The 25,761-nt window shown below is 37.7% G+C and overlaps 6 protein-coding genes across 14 annotated transcripts in view; 3 read left to right on the top strand and 3 right to left on the bottom strand.

Moving 5' to 3' along the window:
- Window positions 1-3,069, top strand: part of LOC124298572 (E3 ubiquitin-protein ligase MIB1) — a 247,776-nt gene extending 244,707 nt beyond the window's left edge. The window contains exons 15-16 of one of the 3 annotated variants that reach the window (XM_046750754.1): window positions 62-207; window positions 1,964-3,069. In XM_046750754.1, the coding sequence (XP_046606710.1) occupies window positions 62-202 (141 nt within the window). In that variant the 3' untranslated portion in view covers window positions 203-207; window positions 1,964-3,069. Of the gene's footprint in view, window positions 1-61 lie in introns of all 3 variants that reach the window. The other 2 variants (XM_046750753.1, XM_046750752.1) reach the window with 2 other exon arrangements.
- Window positions 2,050-7,455, bottom strand: LOC124298575 (cytoplasmic dynein 1 light intermediate chain 2). 2 transcript variants are annotated; one of them, XM_046750759.1, is made up of 11 exons: window positions 7,341-7,455; window positions 7,110-7,207; window positions 6,762-6,835; window positions 6,406-6,522; window positions 5,697-5,927; window positions 5,389-5,599; window positions 5,050-5,238; window positions 4,857-4,971; window positions 4,480-4,620; window positions 3,786-3,951; window positions 2,050-3,659 (listed from the first exon to the last, which is right to left on the bottom strand). In XM_046750759.1, the coding sequence occupies exons 2-11, from the start codon at window positions 7,205-7,207 to the stop codon at window positions 3,529-3,531; spliced, it is 1,473 nt and encodes a 490-aa protein (XP_046606715.1). In that variant the 5' UTR covers window positions 7,341-7,455; the 3' UTR covers window positions 2,050-3,528. The 2 variants fall into 2 exon arrangements, with proteins under 2 accessions (XP_046606715.1, XP_046606716.1); XM_046750760.1 differs by lacking the exon at window positions 7,341-7,455 and having other exon boundaries at window positions 4,504-4,620; window positions 7,110-7,265.
- A 52-nt stretch (window positions 7,456-7,507) lies between these two features.
- LOC124298576 (WW domain-containing oxidoreductase) lies at window positions 7,508-10,126 on the top strand. Of its 2 annotated transcripts, none has more exons than XM_046750761.1 (7): window positions 7,508-7,665; window positions 8,000-8,064; window positions 8,211-8,447; window positions 8,535-8,730; window positions 8,811-8,996; window positions 9,092-9,347; window positions 9,439-10,126. In XM_046750761.1, exons 1-7 carry the CDS (start codon window positions 7,508-7,510, stop codon window positions 9,667-9,669), a joined length of 1,329 nt encoding a protein of 442 aa, XP_046606717.1. In that variant the 3' UTR covers window positions 9,670-10,126. The 2 variants fall into 2 exon arrangements, with proteins under 2 accessions (XP_046606717.1, XP_046606718.1); XM_046750762.1 differs by having other exon boundaries at window positions 7,527-7,669.
- LOC124298579 (39S ribosomal protein L15, mitochondrial) lies at window positions 9,784-13,923 on the bottom strand. Its single transcript, XM_046750769.1, has 7 exons — window positions 13,824-13,923; window positions 13,274-13,424; window positions 11,405-12,472; window positions 10,851-11,005; window positions 10,534-10,699; window positions 10,246-10,405; window positions 9,784-10,131 (listed from the first exon to the last, which is right to left on the bottom strand). The coding sequence occupies exons 3-7, from the start codon at window positions 11,504-11,506 to the stop codon at window positions 9,830-9,832; spliced, it is 885 nt and encodes a 294-aa protein (XP_046606725.1). The 5' UTR covers window positions 11,507-12,472; window positions 13,274-13,424; window positions 13,824-13,923; the 3' UTR covers window positions 9,784-9,829.
- A 74-nt stretch (window positions 13,924-13,997) lies between these two features.
- Window positions 13,998-17,682, top strand: LOC124298573 (eukaryotic translation initiation factor 2-alpha kinase 1-like). Its single transcript, XM_046750756.1, has 8 exons — window positions 13,998-14,316; window positions 14,609-14,779; window positions 14,999-15,155; window positions 15,247-15,958; window positions 16,200-16,376; window positions 16,522-16,677; window positions 16,892-17,029; window positions 17,153-17,682. The coding sequence occupies exons 1-8, from the start codon at window positions 14,247-14,249 to the stop codon at window positions 17,366-17,368; spliced, it is 1,797 nt and encodes a 598-aa protein (XP_046606712.1). The 5' UTR covers window positions 13,998-14,246; the 3' UTR covers window positions 17,369-17,682.
- Window positions 17,601-19,810, bottom strand: LOC124298577 (divergent protein kinase domain 2A). 5 transcript variants are annotated; one of them, XM_046750764.1, is made up of 5 exons: window positions 18,899-19,810; window positions 18,822-18,832; window positions 18,411-18,711; window positions 18,137-18,267; window positions 17,601-18,055 (listed from the first exon to the last, which is right to left on the bottom strand). In XM_046750764.1, exons 1-5 carry the CDS (start codon window positions 19,431-19,433, stop codon window positions 17,837-17,839), a joined length of 1,197 nt encoding a protein of 398 aa, XP_046606720.1. In that variant the 5' UTR covers window positions 19,434-19,810; the 3' UTR covers window positions 17,601-17,836. The 5 variants fall into 5 exon arrangements, with proteins under 5 accessions (XP_046606720.1, XP_046606723.1, XP_046606722.1 ...); XM_046750767.1 differs by lacking the exon at window positions 18,822-18,832 and adding an exon at window positions 18,785-18,821 and having other exon boundaries at window positions 18,899-19,040; XM_046750766.1 differs by having other exon boundaries at window positions 18,785-18,832; window positions 18,899-19,035.
- Window positions 19,811-25,761: the final 5,951 nt, after the last annotated feature.

Raw genomic sequence — 25,761 nt, 5'->3', positions numbered from 1 at the left:
ACGGAAAAATCATGTCAATTGTTTGGGACATCCTTATTGCGATATTCATTTTCCTTTTCAGACAATGTGCCCAGTTTGCTTAGATCGTCTGAAAAATATGATCTTCCTTTGCGGACATGGCACATGCCAGATGTGCGGTGATCGAATGTCCGAATGCCCGATCTGTCGAAAAGCCGTCGATAAACGCATTTTGCTTTATTAGAGAAGGTAAAATTAGTTTTATCAGTTCAATTATAATAACATTATACATAAAATAGTCTGATATGCTGTCGGGGTCACTATACCGAAGTACGCTTAATATTTACACTAAAGCATCTAATAAATGTCGGCATTGTGATGAACGTTGCTGCCTGTGATCTGTGATGCAATATTGCAGTTGATGAAAAATGTGTTAGGATTCTTTTACATGATGGTTTTTGGTAACAAAAAATTGCGATCCCGCTGTTCAATATACAATTTCTTTCTTTATTTATATCATTATCACAATATCGTTCATAAGCATACTCGATTCATATACAGCAGCACAGAAATCAATTTCAACAACAGCTTATACAGAAAAACCTTTCACGTTGCCAAGACTAATTTGTGAGAATCCTGTTTTAGAATCTGTTAGTATTTTAGAATTGTAAATATAGCTCTGACAATTTTTTATCTTGATCGTGATTCCGTCGACAAAGATTTGACAATCTTGAACCTAAATTTATATTAATTTCTTCTTCCAGCTGGTTGGCCTATTTAAATTTAGTTAACGGATAAACTAATGATTATTGTTATATAAGTATCAATTGTACAGTATTTGTTACTGCATTTTTCCGTGCATTTATAATTGGTAAATATTTACTGTCTGTTCTTCCGATTAAATCGAAGCATCGTAATATTCCGTGGAAAAAATTATTTGTAATTATTAAATCTAGAAAGCCGATATGAGATAATAACGTCAAAATAATCCTCCAGTAATAATCGTTTTAATAAAAATACTCGCATCAAATTGTCTTAGAAAATCCGATGCAAAACATTTTGCAATTGATTTTATTATTCATCTCTCGTGGTGATGGTGATGGTGAAAATCCTAATCGTGTTCGGCAACGAATCTGCGTAGTGTGTACATTTGAATCCGCCTTAATTAGATACGCAATATTACAATTAAAATAAGAACTAAACCAGATTGTTCTTCAGAGGTTGAATAACAGCACAATATTTGCTGCACTTTAGACAGATTTGGTAAAGTTCGTCTATTGTTTTAAATATTTTATTTTAGAGCAACTTCTGAAGTTCAACGTAAACGATAATTTATCACGCTGCAGTCACTATAGTACTTAAGTACTCATGAATAGTAGATACGTAACCTACACGATATCTAATAATATAGTAAATATAATTTACAAGCTAATGATATTAATTATTAGTCGCGTATTATAAGAAGCATTTATTGCGATGGATTGTGGACTTAAAGATTTCCATACATTTTCAGACAATGTTATGAGTTCGCGAATGTGGAATCTCATTGTTGAGGGAATTGGGATGGTGTTGAAAACGATGCACTTACATAGTATTGAGTAAATTTCTACCGTTGCTAATACACGCGTTAAATTTTAAAAATAATTTCTTACCAGTTTGACTGGTGGTGGCAATTCAAGCCATTCGATAACACAAAACTCTTCCATTAATGGGATTTTGATAAGGTAGAGGGATTTTTAGGTAGCTGCACTTCGTATTCCAGCATAATACCGCTATATCCTTGCTATGATGCCTATACATACCTACATGTAATTGACGCGTGTAATAAACACCTTGATTGTAATGTTACATATATATATATATAAATATAGTAAATAAATCTAACACGCATCTCACGGGTGAACAGATGTTACGGTACAATGGGTTAAATAAGAATGCCGAATGTTCTCTTAAGTAGCAATAATTACGAAATTTAAATCTGCCCTTAATTTTTTATCCTTCTAAGTTCCCACAAGACTTCTTCGAGACTTCACCAACTCTAATTAAAAATTTGAACTGATTTATTTATTTGGTGAAATAAAACACAAGGTCTGTATGAAAAATTATTTATTTTTATCAATTATGTAGATGATATTACACTGTTCATTAGGACGAGTATAAAGCCGTGTATGTATATAATCAAAAAACAAATGTTTACAGTTTTAGATGAGTTTTGACTGCAGACGGAGGATACAATAAGTGCATAATGGTTTGTGATAGAGAAATAGCGTTACCTTTTTTTCACGTGAAAGCAATAATCACCTAACTGCTATGAACAAAAACTAAAATCTCATTAAAATATACAACTCTTACAAAAATTTTTTTTTACACACTCGTGCAAACTCATATACTCCTTTCATCAATTGACGTCATCAAAGTTAGACCGATCGCTAGTTTGAGTAATGTGGTGAAAAAACAACTCTTAAAAGTGACTTCAACGTTACCGTATCTGAATGAATATAATTTTTTTCATGTGAACAAAAGAAAGAGAAATAGTCAAAAAAAAGTGTGAATTTTTGTATAACGGAATAAAGATTGCTGCCAATGGTTCACTAAATAACTTACTATATGTATGCATGACGAGACGCAAGGGCATGTGCGTAAGCTTAATTGAAGTTTATTTATTACGTTATATAAATATTTCATTACATTAAACCTCGAGGGATTCCTATTCTTCATATTATGAAGTATTTAATTTTTTCAACAGACAACAATTATGGCTGTTGTCTAACTGCTGTGGCGCATTATATATATTTTATCTTATTTTTCGTTTCATGTCTTTTTGAGTAATTTTAGTCTCGAAGGAAAAAAAATATAATTGCCTTTGCGGCCCATTCTCCACCCGATTATTAGTAATTAGTATAATTTCAATTACTGAGGTTATAGTACGGTTAAATGCTTTCGTACTAACAGGCAGAACTCCCATAATGTGATATTGCACGTCCGTTATTATGAAAAATTGCTCCCTTCGTACCATTTTCACATTACAACCACGTTAGTCATTAGGTTCCAAAATTATCCACAAAACGAGTCATTAAATCATCTAAATAATCAAGAGTATGTAAATATGCAGTAGTTCGTGCCAAAAAGATGATTCTTTGTCTCTCGTCTTCAAAAGAAATAAATAATAGTCCAGGACGTTATGAATCGAAGTAGGTACTTTCGTTTGATTTTGCACTATTTCTTATTTAGTGAAACAAATAATTACAAGCTTATGTAAGCACGTATAATGAACTACGACGAATCGTACGCTGCATCTGTCTTGTGCGCAGACAGAAGTGACTGCACGATAGTTACTTTTCGTTGATAAGCAACACAATTGGATCAAAAACCAGTTCAGAATGGCAATATGGATTCTCAAGATTAAACGCCGGTTTCCACTGCCCGCAATCTCGCCGCGTTCAATATTCAGTAGATTTTAGGCTTTTCAAATCCACTAATTGATCGCTTGACGTTCTAGAACCAGAGCGCTAGCCTCACTAGTCAGTCCCATGCCATCGTGAATGGGTCGCAAAACAAGCTCACGTTGGTCTAGCACTCGGATGACGAGTTTAAATCAGGCGGCGGTATTTTTTTCATTCGCGTTAGCCGATCCAACTCAGCTGCCGCATCATTGCGCATAGCCGCTTTGTCGACCGGCCCTGCATCTGGACTCGTTATTTCTGTGGACAGGGTAGAACTTTCAATAGAAAATTCAATGACAGTATAGTTTGTATAGGAAGAATTGCTAAATTTTGCTTCTTTGACATTAAATTTTTGTGTTCATATATTTATTCTATTCAAATTACCAGTTTTAACTGTACTGGATACGACAGCACCTGGAGTTCCTGGAGAACCTGGGGATGCTCCGGATTTCTTGGAGAGCAGAGAATTGAAGAAATTTGCTAATACACCCTCTCCTCCAGGTGTATTTCCTGCACTTTTTGGGTCCAATTTTTTGTTAGGTGATGCCACCTGAGGTGCAGATTTAAATGTAGATATGGGGGCAAGACTAATTTCCAGAGACAGTTAATCTAAGTTCATACCACAAATAAATTAGAGCATGCTACAAAAATGAATGTACATTGTTAAATGAAAACTTAGAAGCTTGAATCACAAGTTTGCTTTGAGCTATTTCAATTATTATCATTTAGGAACTCTAATTTAGTTCGTAAAAAGTAATTTACTTTAAGTGAGCAAGAAAAATGTAATCGGATTGAAATTATTGGGACTACAGATGATTTTAGGTGACTCAGAGAAAAAAATACTGCATAGATATTCGGTTGTACTGTGATGGTGAGTCACGATATGATTCATCGTTAATTAATTATATGTTCTGATTATTTGGCATCACAAAAAGCTTCAGCATTAATGACTTTTACAAATTAGTCAGTTGGTTGTTATATAATATTATGATTCGACAAGTTAAAGACTCCCTGAATCTCGCTGTTAGTTACAATTTCACAAATATCAACAACATGCTCTAATCATAATTGGTATGACCTGTATGATGGTTTCACTGCTTGCCTGGTTACGGGTCGTTGGCGACCGTGTCGGGTCTTTGAAACCGGTCAATGCTGCTTGCTGTTTGGCAAGGAAGGTTTGCTCTTCTTCTGCTTGAACTTCGACTTCCCGTGCCACAGTCTATTAGCACGTATTCAACAATGAGGTAATTAATTTTTGTTTATAATCCGAATTCAATACATAAAGCACCAGAAAAGTTATCAATAAATATGCAAAAAGGGTTTATTTGCCTTCGAACGGTTATAAAATGAACGAAGTCTCGTATTTTAGTCTTAAATGTATTTTCAATTAGGAGACACATGACGTTCTTTTGTTTGAGGTAATCTGTAAAATAAAATTATTAGTTCACACTTTACCTTGCGATTTACTTGCGGCTGAGTAATAATGTCACGATAATAACTGTCTGGCTTCATCGTTTGCAAGTTCTCGTGGAGAATACTTATTTTCTTCATGTTATCCCATCCAGCAGGACTGTAAGTACGGAAGAGTTGGACGTTACTTAAAAATACTACAGAACCCTGAAAGGATTGTGATAATTTAAATACTCACATAAGTACAGCATCCTTCTCAACTACCAAGGCCGGTGTTCGAAAAGGTAATGAATAAATTCTATGTGTTAGATATTTATAAAGCAAATCACAGTTTTTGTCTTCTTTAGCAGAAGTATAAAACAGTCCTGCGCCATACTGGAGACAGAACCGTCTCACCCATTGCTGCATAAAGTCGAAATGTTCGTCCCTGGTAAAAGTACGAATTGATAATCATCAAAAATCAATAATAAATGAGTTATGGTCCATTTATGCTTCTGTTAATTACAGTTAATATGTTCAGTTTTATTGCGTATGTATCTAACAATAAACAAGAGTGCGTAAAGTATTTAAGGCCTACTTGTAATCGTGTTCTTTTTCGAGCGTTGTCATATAATCCGTTTTCGTGATGACAACAACTACGTCCAGACCCAAATTAGTAGTGAGTACTCCGTCAGGCAAAGGTAAACCATCAACAGCTTCTTCATCTAGATTGCGGCTGGTGCGTCTCAATGGACTTCCCGGATCTAATTCATCGCCAGGTTCCGTATACTCCTGCCACTTTTTGATGTCTAAATAAAGTGAGAAGAAAAGACTCAGGCGGATCAGACGAGGCATCAATTTATAAGTCCTTGTACAAAGTTAAAAAATAAATGAAGACATTCTTACTAAGCTGCCGACAATGCTGCCTTGTGTCATTATCAAGAGATAATTTATCAACGTGATCACCAAGTATCGCTGCCCAAGACTGTAGTTGTTCTAAGATTGCCCATGGACTAGTCATTGCCGCTACTAACATCACTAAGGTATGTGGAAATCTTTCTGCACTTAAGGCAAATCTCAATAGATTTGTATGACCAGGATCTCCGTCGAGTACCCAAACCGACAGCCTTGTCTGATCTGTTGAAACAATTAATAGTTTGGCTCAATAACAACATATGGAATAATGTTATTTTATTATTAGCATTTTGTTAAAAAATTTAACAAATTAATGAACCGAATTCCTTTCTCATTTTCCGTATTAACGTTAGTATTATAAATTCATTTATTTCATAGCTATCAGGCAAACGCCGATGTACTCTACAGGTATGCCTTTATAAATGATAAAAGAATATAAATAAACATTTAAATCCTATCCTATCTTCTTTCAAAATTAAATTATTGGTCAATTATCATACTGTACAACTTAAATACTATCCAAAAAAGCATCCGGTTAGGTATGAATTATTTCGAAAATGTTAAAACTATCCTATTAAGTTTATAGTTTACTTCGATATTGTATTTCTAAACTGATCCCCATGTTCAACCATTCCTTTGACTGTGAAATGATTATTGTTACTATTACAGCTGTTACTTTAGAGACACGATGACTCATTACCATCTCTGTAGTCGTCACGAACATCAATATAAGCAAACTCGAGACCAGAACCTTTTTTCGGGTCTTCTACACCCTGCAGTTTGGCTATGAGTGTTGTCTTACCACTCTCATTATCACCTGAAAATAAATAGAGGAATGAAATTATTAAGTAATAATTATACACCTACACATCTTCCTCACCTGACAAGACAAGGTGAGGAAGTATGATGTCATGCGAATACCTCACGCATCGCGTTCAGTGACACATGACTACTACTACCACCTTCACACTGTTACCACTTCAGATGCATAACACGTTTTTAAATTACAATACAATGTTGCATGAAATTAATCATGTTTGGATATATGTACTTTACCTAGTACCAGAACATTTTTGTACGAAGGCAGCTTGTTGTTCCCACTATTTTGAACTTCGGCTAAAATAGAGGACCTGGAAAGGAATTGAAATACAAAAAATACAGTGGGGGAACTGTGGGTCATGAACACATTATACTACACATTACTGTGTACGGAAGAAAAGAGAATCTCACATTGTGTGTATTAGCATGTGTGAACTAGCTACGTATATATAGTGAAAAATATGTGGGTGTCATGTAGAGATCGGAAGAATGTTTTTTAACACTAGTGAGAATTTTTTTTTCATTTTATCTATGACATGCTGTGATCAGGTGAAGGAATTTCTTCATTTTTTGAAATTGACGTACCATAAGTTGTCTTTATTATCCGCCTCTTCTTTCTTTTTTGACTGAAACCCATTGCTCTGCGTCTGCGACATCATTTCAACGACCGTCGCTGCCATCATCCATTTGACAGGAAGAAATGCTTGTCGATTATTACACTGATACAATTTATCGATTTATCTCACTACTCCGGGCGCGGCCCGCAACCAACTTCGCACTACTAAATGAAGGATGAATTTTTAGCCGAATACTTACGTTATTGGAATAACACTTTACAATCGATTATTTTAACAGTGCCCGTATTCATAACCGGTCAAGGCATGAAATTTCAGAAAATTTTACATGTAATTCTATAATTACTGAAATTTATTTCCACACAAGTTCATAGCTATACACGGATCGAATTCGGCGCTTTCCGGCTCATGAAACTGACAGCTCGATCCTTGCCAACTTCCCCTCTATCAGATTGCGTTTATAATTCCAAGATGGTGGGTGTTATGTCGGATTCGGATAGCGAAGACGAGTTACCACCGGGATGGGAGGAACGAGCTACGTTGGATGGCAACGTTTACTACGTAAAGTTAGTAAGTCCGAAAATCATACTGTTTACTTAAAATTTTTCTTACGCAACTAGCTTTCGCAAATTCAAGGATTTAATGATTGTCAAGTTGGGTTAAGTTAGGTCGAGTTTGAACCAACAACCGTTGACTGAAAATTGATAAAGACAGCCAGCTACGGTTTTCATTTCGAAGCAAGCAAAAGAGTATGACGAATACGGTGGTAACGGCAGTCTCTTACTACCTACAATTTTCAGCTGACGAAACTACTGTCAGTCGAGATTACAATCAAGAATCCATAATCGAGTCAATTCGTCTTGTCTATCTGGGATTATAATTGTTTTTCTGTTTTGGCAGCCACTACACCAAGGGAACCCAATGGATGCATCCTCGTACTGGACGTAAAAAAGTTGTAGAAGGAGGTATGTATGTAAAAGTATAATTTTTTAACGATAATGTTTAAAGTTTTACATTGAAAATTTGCAACAAACTTCACAACAGGCTTAATAATTAACACCTCAAAATGACATTGATTTAATGTACCTAATATGCACGATATTATTTTCAGAACTACCACCTGGCTGGGAAAAATGTATTTCTGAAAATGGTAAAGTTCTGTTTGTTGATCACGTCAATCGCACAACTACATACACAGATCCACGCTTAGCCTTTGCCACGGAGTACAGAGAGATGTCACAACCAATTCGACAGAGATTTGATGCAAGTAGTACAGCTCTGTCTGTACTACATGGCAGAGATCTTAAAGGAAAAATAGCAATTATTACTGGTGCTAATTGTGGCATAGGTAACTAGCTCCTGAAATTAAACATTTAAACTTCAAGATTGCCTTTGTTGATTAGTTATCACTAATCTTTGAGTGACCTTAATTCAGGTTTTGAAACTGCCAGGTCCTTGGCTTTACATGGCTGCAAAGTAATCCTAGCCTGCCGAAACCTGGACAGAGGCCAAGAAGCTGTAAACAAAATAATAAAGGAAAAGGAGAATGTTGAGTGTGAATTACTACACTTGGATCTAAATAATCTAGAAAATGTTACCGAAGCTGCTTCCAAACTTAAGCTTGAGTACACGTAAGTAAACTCGTTCATTTTTCGTTTGAGAAAAGTAAATCTTCATTTAATAAATTACTGAATCACTGTTTTACTTTCAGAAAGCTTGATATACTCATATTGAATGCTGGAGTCTTTGGTATACCACACTTAATAACTGTAAATGGTTATGAATCAACGTTTCAAACAAATCATCTGGCACAATTTTATTTCACGATGTTACTTGAGCCCATCATACACAATACGGAAAATGCTAGAATTGTCGTGGTATCAAGTGAATCGCATAGGTAAAATTCTTGTACCAAACACATCTACACACAACTTTTGTTAACTATTTTCATGAGGCACTTTATTGAACCTTGACCTGTTACTTACGTTTCAGATTCTCTTCTATAAAATCCCCAGATGATATTCATCCCTCAGTCTTGTCACCACCGGCAAGTAGCTACTGGGCAATGGGAGCGTACAATAACTCGAAGCTCTGTAATGTTTTATTTTCTGTAGAATTAGCTAAACGGTGGCCATCTGTTGCTGTGTTTTGTTTGCACCCTGGAAATATAGTTTCTACGGATATATCTAGGCACTGGTGGCTTTGGAGATTATTGTATGCTTTGGCACGCCCGTTCACAAAATCATTGGTAAATAATCGGAAAACTGAAACTGAACTGATATTCCAAGAAATTGGATTATTTAATGAATATAAAAATAGGCTCCATTGCTTTATTCTAGCAACAAGCCGCTAGCACGTCTGTATTTTGTGCAACTGCGCCAGAACTTGAAGGAGCAACAGGTATTTATTTCAACAATTGCTATCGGTGTGATTCTTCTGCTGCTGCTCAAGATTCAGCATTAGCTGAAAAACTATGGAGCCTCAGTGAAGAGATGTTACTCAACGTTCTTCGAAAAGAGAATCTGGGTTATCGCCTGGCCGATAATGAAAAGTACAACTTGACTGCGTGAAAAAATTTCATTTACACTCTTCATATACCTATTATATAAATATTTGTTTTATGACTTGATATTTCTATTATTTTTATACCATAACGACATTAATCCAATGAAAATAATGTCTAATTCTACTGTATATATTTTTATTAAGGAACTATAAATACACGGGTTATTAATTTTGGTAAAATTCTTTCAAATAATCGGCTTTCGGTTTCAAGATTGCCTTGTCCTTGAGAACGACGACCCAACCTGGCTCGAGTCCGTAGAATATTTGACGAGGGTCTTTACGTTCAGACAGCATTTCATATTGAGGATCTTCCTCAATTTTTGGAAGATTATAGCCATACTTTTGCGCTAGTACCAAGCGCTCATGACATACTTTTTCTGGGTCTGCTAAATATCCACGCGTTTCTGCACTTGAATAATATTCTAAGCAATCCATGGGGGGCAACATTCTTCTTGGAATTGCCTCACCTGATAAATATTTGTTTTAAAAGATTAAATACATAAAAAATTATGTACCCAGCAAAAACAGTCGCTGATCCTCATTTTCCAGTAAAATTAGGTAGTGTAAAATTGCATAAGTACCTTTCTCGAAAAATTTTCTGGGATTCAATACAGCATGCAAACTCTGTTGATCATAGTAGGTTGTTGTAATCACTCCTCCATTTCTTTCAATGGCAGCGATTACAGGCTCTGATGCCCACTGAACTTCTATATTAACTTTTCCTTGAAACTCATCGGCCCCCTGTGGAAAATTATAAATAAAATTAAGTTAAACGTGAAACATAAATTCACTGTAGATGTACATAATTCATTCTTTTTTCAAACGTCAAATAATGTTAGTTATTGTTTAAATAATAAAATTATATTTGCCTCATCAGTGAGGTGAACTCCTGCATGTTTCATGTGTGGCGTTATATGATAAAGTCCAGTATTCAGTAGAGCTGCGAGATCTATAGGTTTCGAAGCATCTATTCTGTTAGTATCTATGAACTGTTGAAGTTTGGATAAAGACAGAGGTGGGTACTGTCTCCGCAGGCTGCAAGGCAAATAAAATAATTATTTTAACAATTTATGAAAGTACTAAAAGAAAAGCAAACGTATTTTTGCAACAAAAACATAAAGAGAAATTTAATTGCTTTGAATTACAACAATATTAATAGGGATTGATTGAAATTTAGAACACTTACTGATGCCCTTTGTAATATGGCTCATAACCGAATCTCAAGTAAAATGGATTATTTCCAGTTTCGTAACCAGGTCGCATGTAGTTTTGCCTTTGACCTGATCCCTTATTTCCAGCTCCATGATAATCACCTCCATGCTGAGCTCTGCCTCTTTTTTTCTAAGCAACGTAAGTTTTCAATGAACATTATCTAAATACTTTAGCTTGTGTGTACAGGTAATAACTAAACTGTGTAAAGTGTTGCGCGTTGATAACACAACAGTGGTTTGAGAAATTGAAAAACGGAATGATATAAGAGCTCATATACATCCTTTTCGCATTCAATGGGATATCTCATCAATGAATTGCTGTCCAGTTGGAAAACCTAATCCAACCTAACCTAATCTAATCTTAGCTCCGATATTCGGTAAGGAGACAATGTTGCGCCAAGCAAATTCATTAGTGAACTGAAATTTCATATGTTGGGAAAAACTGGTTGGGATATTTGTAATATCATTGTCAAGTGTCTGTCAACGTTCCATCATGTTTACATCTTACAAAATTAAAGCACAAACTTACAGTTTGTCTCGAGCCGGGATTATCTCGGATGTTCGCCAAAGTTACGCGGGGCAGTACTCGGAGCATTGACAGAGCTAGCTCACGTCCTTGTTTGCCGCTCATTTTTGTAACTAGAATTATACTGTATCACTCATAAAGATTAACTAAAATTTATTGAAATTATCCAAGCAACAGCCCAAAGCAAGTACACCCTGCGCAACGATCCTATTCTTTTCCACTATCCCCACCGGCTACCACTCATGGTGAATCGCGGCTCACAACTCTCGAATGTTAATCGACTATCGAATATACTCAAAAAACTGGCGAGAGCGAATTTCCGTGTAACTAAACGTATGATATTGATTGAAGTATGTTCTTTAGTCAATGCGCACTAATAAAATATCCCGCCGATGTATATTCATGTTGTTGAAGGAAAAGATCAACTTTTTTCACTCCATGCAATGGCTCCACTGTGATTTGGCGTTGGCTGAAGATGCACATATCACAAATGTTACGAGAACATGATTGTTACGTTTATTCAAACTTAAATTTGGTTTCATTATTTATTTGGGTTGAGATATTCGCACGATAAGGCGTTTACTGAAGCGGACGTAGTAATAATTTCGCAAAATATTAATAACTAAAAAGTGCATTTAATAATTAAAGCACTTATTCTTTTGTAGACTGACACATTCGTTGACCGTCACGTTGAATGAATATCGGTCAATGACTGTTACTTCAGTTGTTGACAAGGATTTTGGCGGCGATTTTGAGAGTTTAAGCATATTCTTTTTCGACCGTAGTGGCTATTATCTGCTATCATCCTCATTCAAAGATAATGAAGGGATGGTGTGCCAGTTTCCGCACATTAACTACAGAGTTGAAATTCAACATGGTGGCGCAGATTTTCCAGCACTACCACCCCCTACGACAGCCTGCCATCCCCTGCCACCTCCTGCCATCGCCGACGGCCTGCTACCACCCCCTACCACCTCCTACCGGAGCCTACCACCTCCTGCCATTTCCGAACATCTCCAACCATCTCCGACCACCTTCGTTCTGTTCGTCCCCCTGCTCGTCCGATGTGTTCTATAACATCAATATTCATTATTATTCCAGCAACTTTTCATTTGCTCTCTTGCTCTTGAATTTTCGTAGGCATGGATTCGAAACGCTGTTACTAGTTAGCTAGTCGCGAGTGAAGTATCTACGTTGAGTAGAGAAGCAGGATTGTTTTTCGAAAAGTATTCGTATTGAAAAAAATTCGGAGTAACTGTAATATATCACGGACGCGCTAATTTTGATCGAAATGAAATGGATGCTCCGCATATGAGACAGTATTTAACGCTGTGTCCTGATTTGAAGACATAAAAAGGCGATTGTCGGCGATTTTTTTTTTTTTGATACGCAGAGTTAGAACGAAGCTTCTTGAAGCTTCGAGTGTATCTCAACATACATTTGGAAGGTACGAGCAAAAAATTTTATCATCCAACTGTCACGAAACGACAGCGTTATTAGCTCACCCGTTGACTGAAGAATATACCTTTAGTCAACGTCAACCATTGAAGAGCCTAGCCGCTTGAGTCTGGAATCGGCAGGAAAGATAAAGTGCGTATTTCTTGTGTGAAATGTTAAAACTGAAATCATTATACATCATATCATATCATCATACATCATACACAGTATTAAAGTTCGAAACCAAAGTTTGAATGTTCGGATGTTCGGAAAGTGACGTCACCCAAATTTTCTTTTCTCCTGACGTCATCGATCTAGAATCAGCTAGCCGAATTTCTCAGTCTGGAAACAATCGCGGAGTAGAGCGGACGTATGACAATCGCGCTCCACAGATTTCGAATACCGGGTTCTCTACCCAGAGAGAAACCTCTCTACCTCCGTGGTTCCTGCGCTCCGGGTCCGCTTCCTGGTGCAACTGGAGTTCCAGAACAAGTGCTCCGTGGTTTCTACGCACCAGGCCCGCTACCTGGTGGAACTCGATTTCAAGGCCAAGCGCTCCATAGTTTCTACGCTCCAGGTCCGCTACCTGGATGAATTACCACAATATTATTAATTAATATTATTTATTAAGATATTAATACCATTTCGAAATGAATAATTCTTCTATTTTCATTTTATAGCCGATTATTGTAGATAATTTAGTTAGTCTCCTGGAAAATTATAAAATTTATAGTGTGCATCACGTATCAATCGTAAATGGATCATGTATATTAATATCATACATGGACCGCATATACATGTATACTTTTTGGTCTCTGCATCATTATTACATCTGATCTATTACTATTTATAATCTATGTACTTTAATCAAATCACTGTTTTGTTACGAATTTTGGAAGAAATTTATTCTCATTATTAATTTCTTGTATCACCGAACAGTCGGTAATTACACACAGGCCAATTGTAAGTACTGACTTGCGCTTACCATTGCGAAGATTGTGTTACTGGGAAGGTGAGTGCAGCCAGCATCACGTCGAAATCGGTAACTCTCTGATGTTCTCCAATAAGTTGTCAAGTCTACCGTTGGAATATTTCAGCGGGCGCAAGCGCACGACGATTTTCAGTTGTCACTCCAAAGCCCATTAGGGCCAGGTCTTTATATTTTTCAGTCAACGGCCGTGGAGGCGCTACATGCACCTTAAGGTGGAATATTCTGGAGCCTACTATTTCAAATATACTACGATCACCTTGAAAAATAAACACCATATGTCGCGTATTCGTGAATACGTAACCGAGTGCCGCAATGTCGCGTATATGTATGTGATTTAAAATACGTGAAGTGAATTGCGAGGTTCAGGGAGAAAAGGTCAGACAAAAATGTGAAAATAGTTGCTTATTATGTGTTAACATGGATGATAGCGTATCACCCGAAAACAATCCTTGGGGTGATCTGTCGACTGTTACCACCTTCGATAGAGGTTAGAGCGTATGTTTAAGATTATTCAAGTTTGAATTGTTCGAGCATTTTGAACGTAAAAAAATTGTGTCACATCACCATCCATGTGTTTTATCATCGTTACTTTATTTCAGTCAGGAGATACATATTTAAATCATTGAGAGAAAAAAAATGGGAGTATATTGAAATTGCAAAGATGGCTTATTGGCTAGAATAACATACGCTGATCTCGCTCAGCGATACCTAGTTGAATGTAAAATTAGTATATCTAAATTCGTTTGGCTCACGAGTGTCAGTAATTACTTATTTTGCAGGAAACGACACATGGACAACTTATCGAATGGATGATTGTAAAGAAGTACAAGCTGGTGGTCAAGTTGTTGGCAGAGTTTCTCCATCTACCAGCCTACTCGTCGAAGCGCTTATACAACAGCTCTGCACACTTTTCGAGGGGGATCCTGTACGCAGGAATAAATTATACTATGGTAAATATAACATTTTTAACCTTATGAACTCCAAAATAAAACTGAAACATAAAAGCTAAGTACTTGATCTGAGCATTATTCAGTTAGAAATTCGCCTAATTTCAATATTCTATCTTTCTTCTAACTCAGTCTAACTCATTGTGAGAGTTGGGCAATGATGTAATCCATATTTCATTGGATTATATTTATTTATAAGACCCCAATTTTTTCCCTCAACAGCCATTTGTGATAAATTACACGAAATGAAGTTGATTGATGGTTCATACAACATGGAAGAACTGGAGTTAGTCAGAAGTCAATATCAGCGAGCATTATTCCATTTAGTTACTGTTGCTAGAGCTTCGACAGGTTCTGAAAGTGCCCTACAAGTACCAAGGTATAAAGAAATGAAACAGTATTTGAAAATAATACTGTAGATTATACAGCCTATTTTTTTTCAATTTAAATTTAATTGCCTCTCATTTCAGTTCTTTAATGACTGAATGGTCCCGCTACAGACATGAGTTTGAGGAAATTGGGTTTATATCTAAGGGTGGATTTGGAAATGTATTTAAAGCTCGACATCGACTAGATGGAACTGAATATGCTATAAAAAAGGTAGTAGTGCCATCTTGCAGAGTTCAAAACATCATGCGATATCTTAAAGAAGTGAAAACATTGGCTACCCTAAATCACCCTAATATTGTGCCGTACAAAGGCGCTTGGATTGAGCAAACACTTCTAGTTCCATTTGTTCAAAATGCATCACCTGAATGTTCTGATAAATACGGCTTACATATATCTGAGAAACTGTCTTGCAGCCGAAGTCGCAAAAATCGTAAAAACGGCCGTGCGAACTATAGCTCCCATTCTGAGGTGAAAATAAATTTATCAAAAAGCAGGAAGACCGGTGGAAAAATTAACAAAGGTCTGCACATTCCCAGTTTATCAATTTCTTCAACAAATCATATGGATTGCAGAATGTTGGACAGTGATGTCGATGTTAATATAGCAGAAAAATCATACTCCAGTGTTGTGTCATTCAGAGGTGATTACGAAAGTAATAAAAGCTATTCAAAAGAAAGTAGCAGACACCTCACGCTGGATAGTAATTCAAATGATGAAGAGGCGAGTGAAGATAGTGAATCCTTTGAAGAATCAGTTTCTGAACAGCAAATATGCCAGTACAATTCGAAGATGGTTAGTAATAACGCTAGTAGAATTTTACTATTCATTGTTTGTGATTTCATATATATGCATATGCATGGAAAATGATATGCCTAATTTAAACCTGAAATAAGTGGTTATGGATTGGTTAAACTGAGAGTGGAGCGTGGTAAATCTATTGGCAAAAATTTTGGGCCACAGTGAATTTTCATTAACAAATGGGGTTTTAGTGCTGATTAATCACTATAGTACACAATTTAAATGTTCCATATAGAACCAGAACCTTTACACATTGTATATACAAATGGCACTCTGCGAGCGCACGCTACGAGAATGGTTAGACGATAGAGTGGAACCTGTCTCTCAGCCTCTTGTCACTGTAATTCTAACACAAATTTTGTCTGGATTGGATTATATTCATTCTCGTGGAGTAGTACACCATGATATAAAGGTAATTAAGTTGAATGAATAACATCTACTATTTTTATTACTTAAAAATGGAACAGTCAGCAAGAATAAATGTCAAGTACAAATATGACACAATACTATGTTGGATAGTGTTCAATTTATTGAGCTTCGTTTTTCCCTTTTACCAGCCAAGCAACATTTTTATATCAACAATTGATCATCTTACGGTTCAATTAGGAGATTTTGGACTGGCCTGTGCACTGCAGAAAAAAAATCATCATTCTGTATTTGGCACGCACATGTATGCTGCACCAGAACAATTGCGTGGCAAATGTAATCCCAAGGTACTTCGGTTTCTTTCTTTTCCCACCTTTTTTCATATTGAATTCAACCTTTTTTATGTCCAACTCAATGATTTACAATTGTCTGGCAATCTTTGCGGTATTTCTTGATCTAAAAAGCTAGTACTATAACCGAATTATATATGCCATTAATTGATACTATCGTAGTATTTATTTTTTTGCAAGTATTCAAATTTTTATACTTCCTTGATTTCAGAGTGACATATTTAGTTTGGGAATCGTCCTTCTAGAACTTATTATGTTGATGAAAACTCGAATGGAACGCAGCAAGATAATTGGTGCATTGCAGGCAGGCCAAATCCCAGACACGTTGAAAATGAATCATCCTAAATGGGTATGTTGATGTTTGAGAATAGAAATCATTCTTTTCATTGTACTCGCGACATACAATGCTATGGGAACCTGAAAAAATTGATTTTCGATTATTTATTTGTTTTTTAAATTTTTCTCGAACTAGGCTTTCATACTGAGCCAATTGGTTCAGACGGATCCAAATGCACGGCCAACAACGAAACAACTTCTGCAGGAACTCAGTGAAGATAAAGATTTAATGATAGCTAAATTAAGAAATGACAACAATGAAAAAAGTATTATAATTCAGAAACAACAAAGCAAATTAGAACAGCAAGAACTTGAAATAGCAAGACTGAAGAAATTACTAGAGAATAGTTAGCAGTACATATCGGAATAGCAAATGTTATGCCATCGTGTTACTTCGGGTAGTCGCGTCGCATACGTCACCTAATGAAAGAATAATTACTTGTTTGTGGCGTATTTGCTGCACAGGTGCGCGGAATTTAGAATATTTTTGTAGGTTTAATAGAATGATTATACCTATTTCGTTTAAAATAAAATCTAAATTGCCGAAATAGTTCTAGACAGGATACTGAACATAAGACTGCACACAATGATAAGCATCAAATTTATTGTTCATGACATGGAGTTCGTTTGAATAAAAAACAAAATTGTTTGTTAATTGTTGAATCACTTAGATATGAGTAAATTCAACATTATTATTCTGTAAAAAAATATTTGCCGTTTCCTTTTTTTCTCTTCCAAATAATTGTGTAGGTTCTTAATTATAAGAGTAATATTTATAATACATAATGGGTTGATCATAAATGATTGAAACTGCGTCAAATTAATGTCTGAGGATTTGCCTTGTATTCTCTAGCACAATCTCATTCAGTACTTCCCGCAGAAGATCCCCAACTACTATTCTCGTATGTGCTGCACTAGGTATAGCACACTGTTCTATAAGAGTTGGGAGATTTGGGTATTGCTGTAAAATATCATTTGGAATATCATGCAGCAATCCTCCAGGTATTGCATTGGAGCTTGTAGTCCGTGATAAGAGGTGCTGAAACAGTAAATCCAACTGAAGTCTGAACGAAAATCTTGTATAATAATTTCAAACATGCATTGACCTGAGTCAATTTACCTGGCAGACTGCATAATAATTATGATCACTGAAATGATGACTACATATGTCTACTGGCGAAAATGCCAAACAATTTTGACAGGTGAAATCAACCTTGTTAACTTCCAATTCCTCCCAGTCAGATGTTCTGTCTGAAAATATTGATTTATAGAACAATTTCTTTTTTCAAATTATATTCAATTGGATAACACTTCGATGCTAAAGGACATTTCAGATCCGATTGAGTTATGTAACGTAGGTATTTGAGCTCTTATTATTACTTCCCTGAACTCACTATTTTGTTGAATTCTTTTATCTACTACAATGATGTTTTCCATATCAATGAATTTTGCATTATCTTTGGGGTCGACTGCGATGTTATCTGGAGATATATCAGTCAAGTAAAAGCCAAAGTGAGGACTTCGGTAGGTAAATTTCTGTGCAGCCTCGAGAAGACTTGAAGCAATTTTCGCTCGCCTTATCCAAGGCTCCTGATGGTAATTGGATAACGGGGGACCTACGTATTCCTCGACAATGACTCTCCCACACGCCCCGTAATATTTGGGTACCGGCCATCCGTCCTCAGTTGGCAATATCTGTTTAGACGAACTGTATTATATTAGCAATTCATTATGCATAAATATTGCTTTCCCGCATCATCTACAATACCGTTTGGGCTGCATTTTTTCCTATCATGATCAATCACCTGTAAGACTACTGGTTCTGGATTAATCCTCAGTATCGTCCAGAGGTAAGCATGCGATATTTGCTTTTTATCATTACCACTATTTGCATAAACATTGTAAAGAAGATCGTCCATGTGATCAGTAATTGGACAGAGCCTCAGGTTGGATATATTGTCGCTAGCAAAATCAGTGGTTAGTTCTCTGGTGATTTGTGTGTAAAAATCAATAGCACGAGGCACAGATTTCTTGTTGCTATTGTTGGGACATAACTCGAAGAGCTTCGAATCAGTACAGAGCATTTTGTCAAATGCGTATAGCTCTGAAGTGTGAGCGAGTTTCTTGAGGACAACTTTTTCCCCGGCATAATTTCCGAAGAAAACATTTTTCGCATTGAATAAATTGGCAAAGGTAGCGTAAACACCTCTATGTCTGATAACTATTTCGTTATTTAAAATTGCCCCACATATCGAAAGCCCGTAACATGCCGGACATTTTCGCAAATCAGTTAATTGTGCGGCAGTTACTCGCAACGTTTTCAATACGACCTTCAATCCCAAGGCTAATGAAAACAAACCAAGAATTAGAAAGACTTTCCATTTACGAAACCTTACGACGTTATTGAAATATAACATAGTCCAGGTGCACGAGACGTAAGGAAGATGTGACGTTTTCAAAAATCTATTCTGCCCGTGCTTCTGCCAGGCTTTGATAGGTTACTACGGAATTGGGACTGGTTTTATTCCAAGTCTGTATGGTGAGAAGACTCATTGATTAGTGACTCAATGACAATATTTTAAATGAAACATAGCTTTCGTGTGGCACAACACTGCAACAGTGCGATTCCAACTAGAATACATGTCCACACGCGCGACGTCAAGACGGAAGAGTGACGAGCAAGTGTTATGTGGGGGCATAGGTCATAGATTAGAATAAAACCACACAGAGAGAAACACGAAGAGCAGCCCGGCCCGACGTTGTAATGATTCGTACGGCACTACCGATAACTCCGTGTTCGCGAATCCTTTATGCCTGCTTTACTATGTTGGGCCTGACGCTGCATCGAAGGCATTTCGGATACGCAGGCGCGCGCAGGGCGAAATTGGCTGAAGAAGTCGGTTTGGTAATTTCACGTTTGAAATTTTCAGCCGTCCAAGGGGATACAACTTACTTTTGTCTCTCTGATTGAGTATTTTTGGTTCGTATGACCCTTTTGTGGCTTATTGGACCAAACAGGAACTAAGAAAACGCAGCGAAAAGAGCGTGGGATCACCTGCTGAAAAATGTCGAGAACACGGGTTCTGGTTTTTTGGCTGTAACTTTGATCCGCTGCTCGCAGCGTATCAGGACTGTGCTTAATCGATTCCTCTCGCAAAATTACGTCCGATCAGTCCTACAATTATTTGATTCCAGCACTTTTCAAAATCGCGAAAATTTTCGCCAAAAACACAAAGGGGTTCGCCTTACTTTTTTTTTTGGCAATAAACTTTTGGTCTCAGATTCGATTCAAATGACCCTTATTTGACCAATGGGACCCTCAGGAACTCAGAAAGCGCAGCGAAAAGAGCGTAGGACCAACAGGAGAGAAATGGCGAGCGAAAAAGCACCTGCTGAAAAATGTCGAAAATTCAGGTTCTCGTTTTTTGGCTGTAACTTTCGATGTGTTGATCGCAGCGTATTGGAACTGCGCCCAATCGATTTCTCTCGCAAAATTACGCCTGGTCCGAGCTACAATTAATTCATTTCAGCACTTTTCAAAATCGCGAAAATTTTTGCCAAAAACACAAAGGGGTTAGCCTTACTTTTTTTTTTGGCAAAAAACTTTTGGTCTCAGATTCGATTTGAATGACCCTTATTCGACCAATGGGACCCTCAGGAACTCAGAAAACGCAGCAAAAAGAGCGTGACATCAACAGGAGAGGAATGGCGAGCGAAAAAGCACCTGCTGGAAAATGTCGAAAATTCAGGTTCTCGTTTTTTAGCTGTAACTTTCGATGCGTTGATCGCAGCGTATTGGAACTGCGCCCCATCGATTTCTCTCGCAAAATTACGCCTGGTCAGAGCTACAATTAATTCATTTCAGCACTTTTCAAAATCGCGAAAATTTTTGCCAAAAACACAAAGGGGTTAGCCTTACTTTTTTTTTGGGCAAAAAACTTTTGGTCTCGGATTCGATTCAAGTGGCCCTTATTTGACCAATGGGACCCTCAGGAACTCAGAAAGCGCAGCAAAAAGAGCGTGACATCAACAGGAGAGGAATGGCCAGCAAAAAAGCACCCGCTGAAAAATGATGAAAAAACAGGTTCTCGTTTTTTGGCTGTAACTTTCGATGCGTTGATCGCAGCGTATTGAGACAGCGCCCAATCGATTTCTCTTGCAAAATTACGCCTGATTAGTGCCACAATTGATTGATTTCAGCACTTTTCAAAATCGCGAAAATTTTTGCCGAAAACACTAAGGGGTTAGCCTTACTTTTTGTTTTGGCAAAAAACTTTTGGTCTCAGATTCGATTTGGATGACCCTTATTCGACCAATGGGACCCTCAGGAACTCAGAAAACGCAGCAAATAGAGCGTGACATCAACAGGAGAGGAATGGCGAGCGAAAAAGCACCTGCTGAAAAATGTCGAAAATTCAGGTTCTCGTTTTTTAGCTGTAACTTTCGATGCGTTGATCGCAGCGTATTGGAACTGCGCCCCATCGATTTCTCTCGCAAAATTACGCCTGGTCAGAGCTACAATTAATTCATTTCAGCACTTTTTAAAATCGCGAAAATTTTTGCCAAAAACACAAAGGGGTTACCCTTACTTTTTTTTTTGGGCAAAAAACTTTTGGTCTCGGATTCGATTCAAGTGGCCCTTATTTGACCAATGGGACCCTCAGGAACTCAGAAAGCGCAGCGAAAAGAGCGTAGGACCAACAGGAGAGAAATGGCGAGCGAAAAAGCACCTGCTGAAAAATGTCGAAAATTCAGGTTCTCGTTTTTTGGCTGTAACTTTCGATGCGTTGATCGCAGCGTATTGGAACTGCGCCCAATCGATTTCTCTCGCAAAATTACGCCTGGTCAGAGCTACAATTAATTCATTTCAGCACTTTTCAAAATCGCGAAAATTTTTGCCAAAAACACAAAGGGGTTAGCCTTACTTTTTTTTTTGGCAAAAAACTTTTGGTCTCAGATTCGATTTAAACGACCTTCACCTCACTAATGAGACCCTAAGGAACTCAGAAAGAGCAGCGAGAAGAGCGTAGGACCAACAGGAGAGAAATGGCGGGCAAAAAAGCACCGGCTGAAAAACGTCAAAAATTGAGGATCTCTTTTTTGGCTGTAACTATTGATGCGTTGATCGCTGCGTATTGGGACTGCGCCCAATCGATTTCTCTCGCAAAATTACGCCTGATTAGTGCTACAATTAATTGATTTCAGCATTTTTCAAAATCGCGAAAATTTTTGCCAAAAACACAAAGGGGTTAGCCTTACTTTTTTTTTGGGCAAAAAACTTTTGGTCTCAGATTCGATTTAAATGACCCTTATTCGACCAATGGGACCCTCAGGAACTCAGAAAACGCAGCAAAAAAAGCGTGACATCAACAGGAGAGGAATGGCGAGCAAAAAAGCACTCGCTGAAAAATGATGAAAAAACAGGTTCTCGTTTTTTGGCTGTAACTTTCGATGCGTTGATCGCAGCGTATTGAGACAGCGCCCAATCGATTTCTCTTGCAAAATTACGCCTGATTAGTGCCACAATTGATTGATTTCAGCACTTTTCAAAATCGCGAAAGTTTTTGCCAAAAACACTAAGGGGTTAGCCTTACTTTTTGTTTTGGCAAAAAACTTTTGGTCTCAGATTCGATTTGAATGACCCTTATTCGACCAATGGGACCCTCAGGAACTCAGAAAACGCAGCAAATAGAGCGTGACATCAACAGGAGAGGAATGGCGAGCGAAAAAGCACCTGCTGAAAAATGTCGAAAATTCAGGTTCTCGTTTTTTAGCTGTAACTTTCGATGCGTTGATCGCAGCGTATTGGAACTGCGCCCCATCGATTTCTCTCGCAAAATTACGCCTGGTCAGAGCTACAATTAATTCATTTCAGCACTTTTCAAAATCGCGAAAATTTTTGCCAAAAACACAAAGGGGTTACCCTTACTTTTTTTTTTGGGCAAAAAACTTTTGGTCTCGGATTCGATTCAAGTGGCCCTTATTTGACCAATGGGACCCTCAGGAACTCAGAAAGCGCAGCGAAAAGAGCGTAGGACCAACAGAAGAGAAATGGCGAGCGAAAAAGCACCTGCTGAAAAATGTCGAAAATTCAGGTTCTCGTTTTTTGGCTGTAACTTTCGATGCGTTGATCGCAGCGTATTGGAACTGCGCCCAATCGATTTCTCTCGCAAAATTACGCCTGGTCAGAGCTACAATTAATTCATTTCAGCACTTTTCAAAATCGCGAAAATTTTTGCCAAAAACACAAAGGGGTTAGCCTTACTTTTTTTTTTGGCAAAAAACTTTTGGTCTCAGATTCGATTTAAACGACCTTCACCTCACTAATGAGACCCTAAGGAACTCAGAAAGAGCAGCGAAAAGAGCGTAGGACCAACAGGAGAAAAATGGCGGGCAAAAAAGCACCGGCTGAAAAACGTCAAAAATTGAGGATCTCTTTTTTGGCTGTAACTATTGATGCGTTGATCGCTGCGTATTGGGACTGCGCCCAATCGATTTCTCTCGCAAAATTACGCCTGATTAGTGCTACAATTAATTGATTTCAGCATTTTTCAAAATCGCGAAAATTTTTGCCAAAAACACAAAGGGGTTAGCCTTACTTTTTTTTTGGGCAAAAAACTTTTGGTCTCAGATTCGATTTAAATGACCCTTATTCGACCAATGGGACCCTCAGGAACTCAGAAAACGCAGCAAAAAGAGCGTGACATCAACAGGAGAGGAATGGCGAGCAAAAAAGCACTCGCTGAAAAATGATGAAAAAACAGGTTCTCGTTTTCTGGCTGTAACTTTCGATGCGTTGATCGCAGCGTATTGGGACTGCGCCCAATCGATTTCTCTCGCAAAATTACGCCTGATTAGTGCTACAATTAATTGATTTCAGCACTTTTCAAAATCGCGAAAATTTTAGCCAAAAACACAAAGGGGTTAGCCTTACTTTTTTTTTTGGCAAAAAACTTTTGGTCTCAGATTCGATTTGAATGACCCTTATTCGACCAATGGGACCCTCAGGAACTCGGAAATCGCAGCAAAAAGAGCGTGACATCAACAGGAGAGGAATGGCGAGCGAAAAAGCACCTGCTGAAGAATGTCGAAAATTCAGGTTCTCGTTTTTTGGCTGTAACTTTCGATGCGTTGATCGCAGCGTATTGGAACTGCGCCCAATCGATTTCTCTCGCAGAATTACGCCTGGTCAGAGCTACAATTAATTCATTTCAGCTCTTTTCAAAATCGCGAAAATTTTTGCCAAAAACACAAAGGGGTTAGCCTTACTTTTTTTTTTGGCAAAAAACTTTTGGTCTCGGATTCGATTTAAACGACCTTCACCTGACTAATTGGACCCTAAGGAACTCAGAAAACGCAGCGAAAAGAGCGTAGGACCAACAGGAGAGAAATGGCGAGCGAAAAAGCACCTGCTGAAAAATGTCGAAAATTCAGGTTCTCGTTTATTGGCTGTAACTTTTGATGCGTTGATCGCAGCGTATTGGAACTGCGCCCAATCGATTTCTCTTGCAAAATTACGCCTGATTAGTGCTACAATTAATTGATTTCAGCACTTTTCAGAATCGCGATAATTTTTGCCAAAAATGGAAAGGGGTTAGCCTTACTTTTTTTTTGGGCAAATAACTTTTGGGCTCAGATTCGATTTGAACGACCCCTACCTGACTAATTGGACCCTAAGGAACTCAGAAAACGCAGCGAAAAGAGCGTAGGACCAACAGGAGAGAAATGGCGAGCAAAAAAGCACCGGCTGAAAAACGTCAAAAATTGAGGTTCTCGTTTTTTGGCTGTAACTTTCGATGCGTTGATCGCAGCGTATTGGGACTGCGCCCAATCGATTTCTCTCGCAAAATTACGCCTGATTAGTGCCACAATTGATTGATTTCAGCACTTTTTAAAATCGCGAAAATTTTTGCCAAAAACACAAAGGGGTTAGCCTTACTTTTTTTTCGGGCAAAAAACTTTTGGTCTCAGATTCGATTTAAATGACCCTTATTCGACCAATGGGACCCTCAGGAACTCAGAAAGCGCAGCGAAAAGAGCGTAGGACCAACAGGAGAGAAATGGCGAGCGAAAAAGCACCCGCTGAAAAACGTCAAAAATTAAGGTTCTCGTTTTTTGGCTGTAACTATTGATGCGTTGATCGCAGCGTATTGGGACTGCGCCCAATCGATTTCTCTCGCAAAATTACGCCTGATCAGTGCTACAATTAATTGATTTCAGCACTTTTCAAAATCGCAAAAATTTTTGCCAAAAACATTTTTTTGGCAAAAATTTTTGCCAAAAACACAAAGGGGCCTTACTTTTTTCTCGGGCAAAAAACTTTTGGTCTCAGATTCGATTTAAATGACCCTTATTCGACTAATTGGACCCTAAGGAACTCAGAAAACGCAGCGAAAAGAGCGTAGGACCAACAGGAGAGAAATGGCGAGCAAAAAAGCACCGGCTGAAAAACATCAAAAATTGAGGTTCTCGTTTTTTGGCTGTAACTTTCGATGCGTTGATCGCAGCGTATTGGGACTGCGCCCAATCGATTTCTCTCGCAAAATTACGCCTGATTAGTGCCACAATTGATTGATTTCAGCACTTTTTAAAATCGCGAAAATTTTTGTCAAAAACACAAAGGGGATAGCCTTACTTTTTTTTTGGGCAAAAAACTTTTGGTCTCGGATTCGATTCAAGTGGCCCTTATTTGACCAATGGGACCCTCAGGAACTCAGAAAGCGCAGCGAAAAGAGCGTAGGACCA

This window comes from Neodiprion virginianus, chromosome 2 (assembly GCF_021901495.1).
Source record: "Neodiprion virginianus isolate iyNeoVirg1 chromosome 2, iyNeoVirg1.1, whole genome shotgun sequence".
In the NCBI taxonomy this organism is placed as follows: domain Eukaryota; kingdom Metazoa; phylum Arthropoda; class Insecta; order Hymenoptera; family Diprionidae; genus Neodiprion; species Neodiprion virginianus.
Note: the sequence above shows the minus strand (reverse complement) of the source record. Positions and strands in the feature narration are given on the sequence as shown.

Coding starts and splice junctions, on each gene's coding strand:
- LOC124298579 (XM_046750769.1), bottom strand. CDS start 11,506: ATGAGCGGCAAACAAGGACGTGAGCTAGCTCTGTCAATGCTCCGAGTA. Junction 10,700..10,850: donor CCATATTACAAAGGGCATCA/GTAAGTGTTCTA, acceptor TTTGCCTTGCAG/CCTGCGGAGACAGTACCCAC. Junction 10,406..10,533: donor GAGTTCACCTCACTGATGAG/GCAAATATAATT, acceptor AATTTTCCACAG/GGGGCCGATGAGTTTCAAGG.
- LOC124298577 (XM_046750763.1), bottom strand. CDS start 19,433: ATGTTATATTTCAATAACGTCGTAAGGTTTCGTAAATGGAAAGTCTTT. Junction 18,712..18,821: donor CAGAACCAGTAGTCTTACAG/GTGATTGATCAT, acceptor TCGTCTAAACAG/ATATTGCCAACTGAGGACGG. Junction 18,056..18,136: donor ATTATTATGCAGTCTGCCAG/GTAAATTGACTC, acceptor TTACTGTTTCAG/CACCTCTTATCACGGACTAC.
- LOC124298576 (XM_046750761.1), top strand. CDS start 7,508: ATGAAACTGACAGCTCGATCCTTGCCAACTTCCCCTCTATCAGATTGC. Junction 8,065..8,210: donor TAAAAAAGTTGTAGAAGGAG/GTATGTATGTAA, acceptor TATTATTTTCAG/AACTACCACCTGGCTGGGAA. Junction 8,448..8,534: donor TGGTGCTAATTGTGGCATAG/GTAACTAGCTCC, acceptor ACCTTAATTCAG/GTTTTGAAACTGCCAGGTCC.
- LOC124298575 (XM_046750759.1), bottom strand. CDS start 7,207: ATGATGGCAGCGACGGTCGTTGAAATGATGTCGCAGACGCAGAGCAAT. Junction 5,928..6,405: donor TCGTGACGACTACAGAGATG/GTAATGAGTCAT, acceptor TTGTTTCAACAG/ATCAGACAAGGCTGTCGGTT. Junction 3,952..4,479: donor GCAGTGAAACCATCATACAG/GTCATACCAATT, acceptor TCTGCACCTCAG/GTGGCATCACCTAACAAAAA.
- LOC124298573 (XM_046750756.1), top strand. CDS start 14,247: ATGGATGATAGCGTATCACCCGAAAACAATCCTTGGGGTGATCTGTCG. Junction 15,156..15,246: donor AGTGCCCTACAAGTACCAAG/GTATAAAGAAAT, acceptor CTCTCATTTCAG/TTCTTTAATGACTGAATGGT. Junction 17,030..17,152: donor AAATGAATCATCCTAAATGG/GTATGTTGATGT, acceptor TTCTCGAACTAG/GCTTTCATACTGAGCCAATT.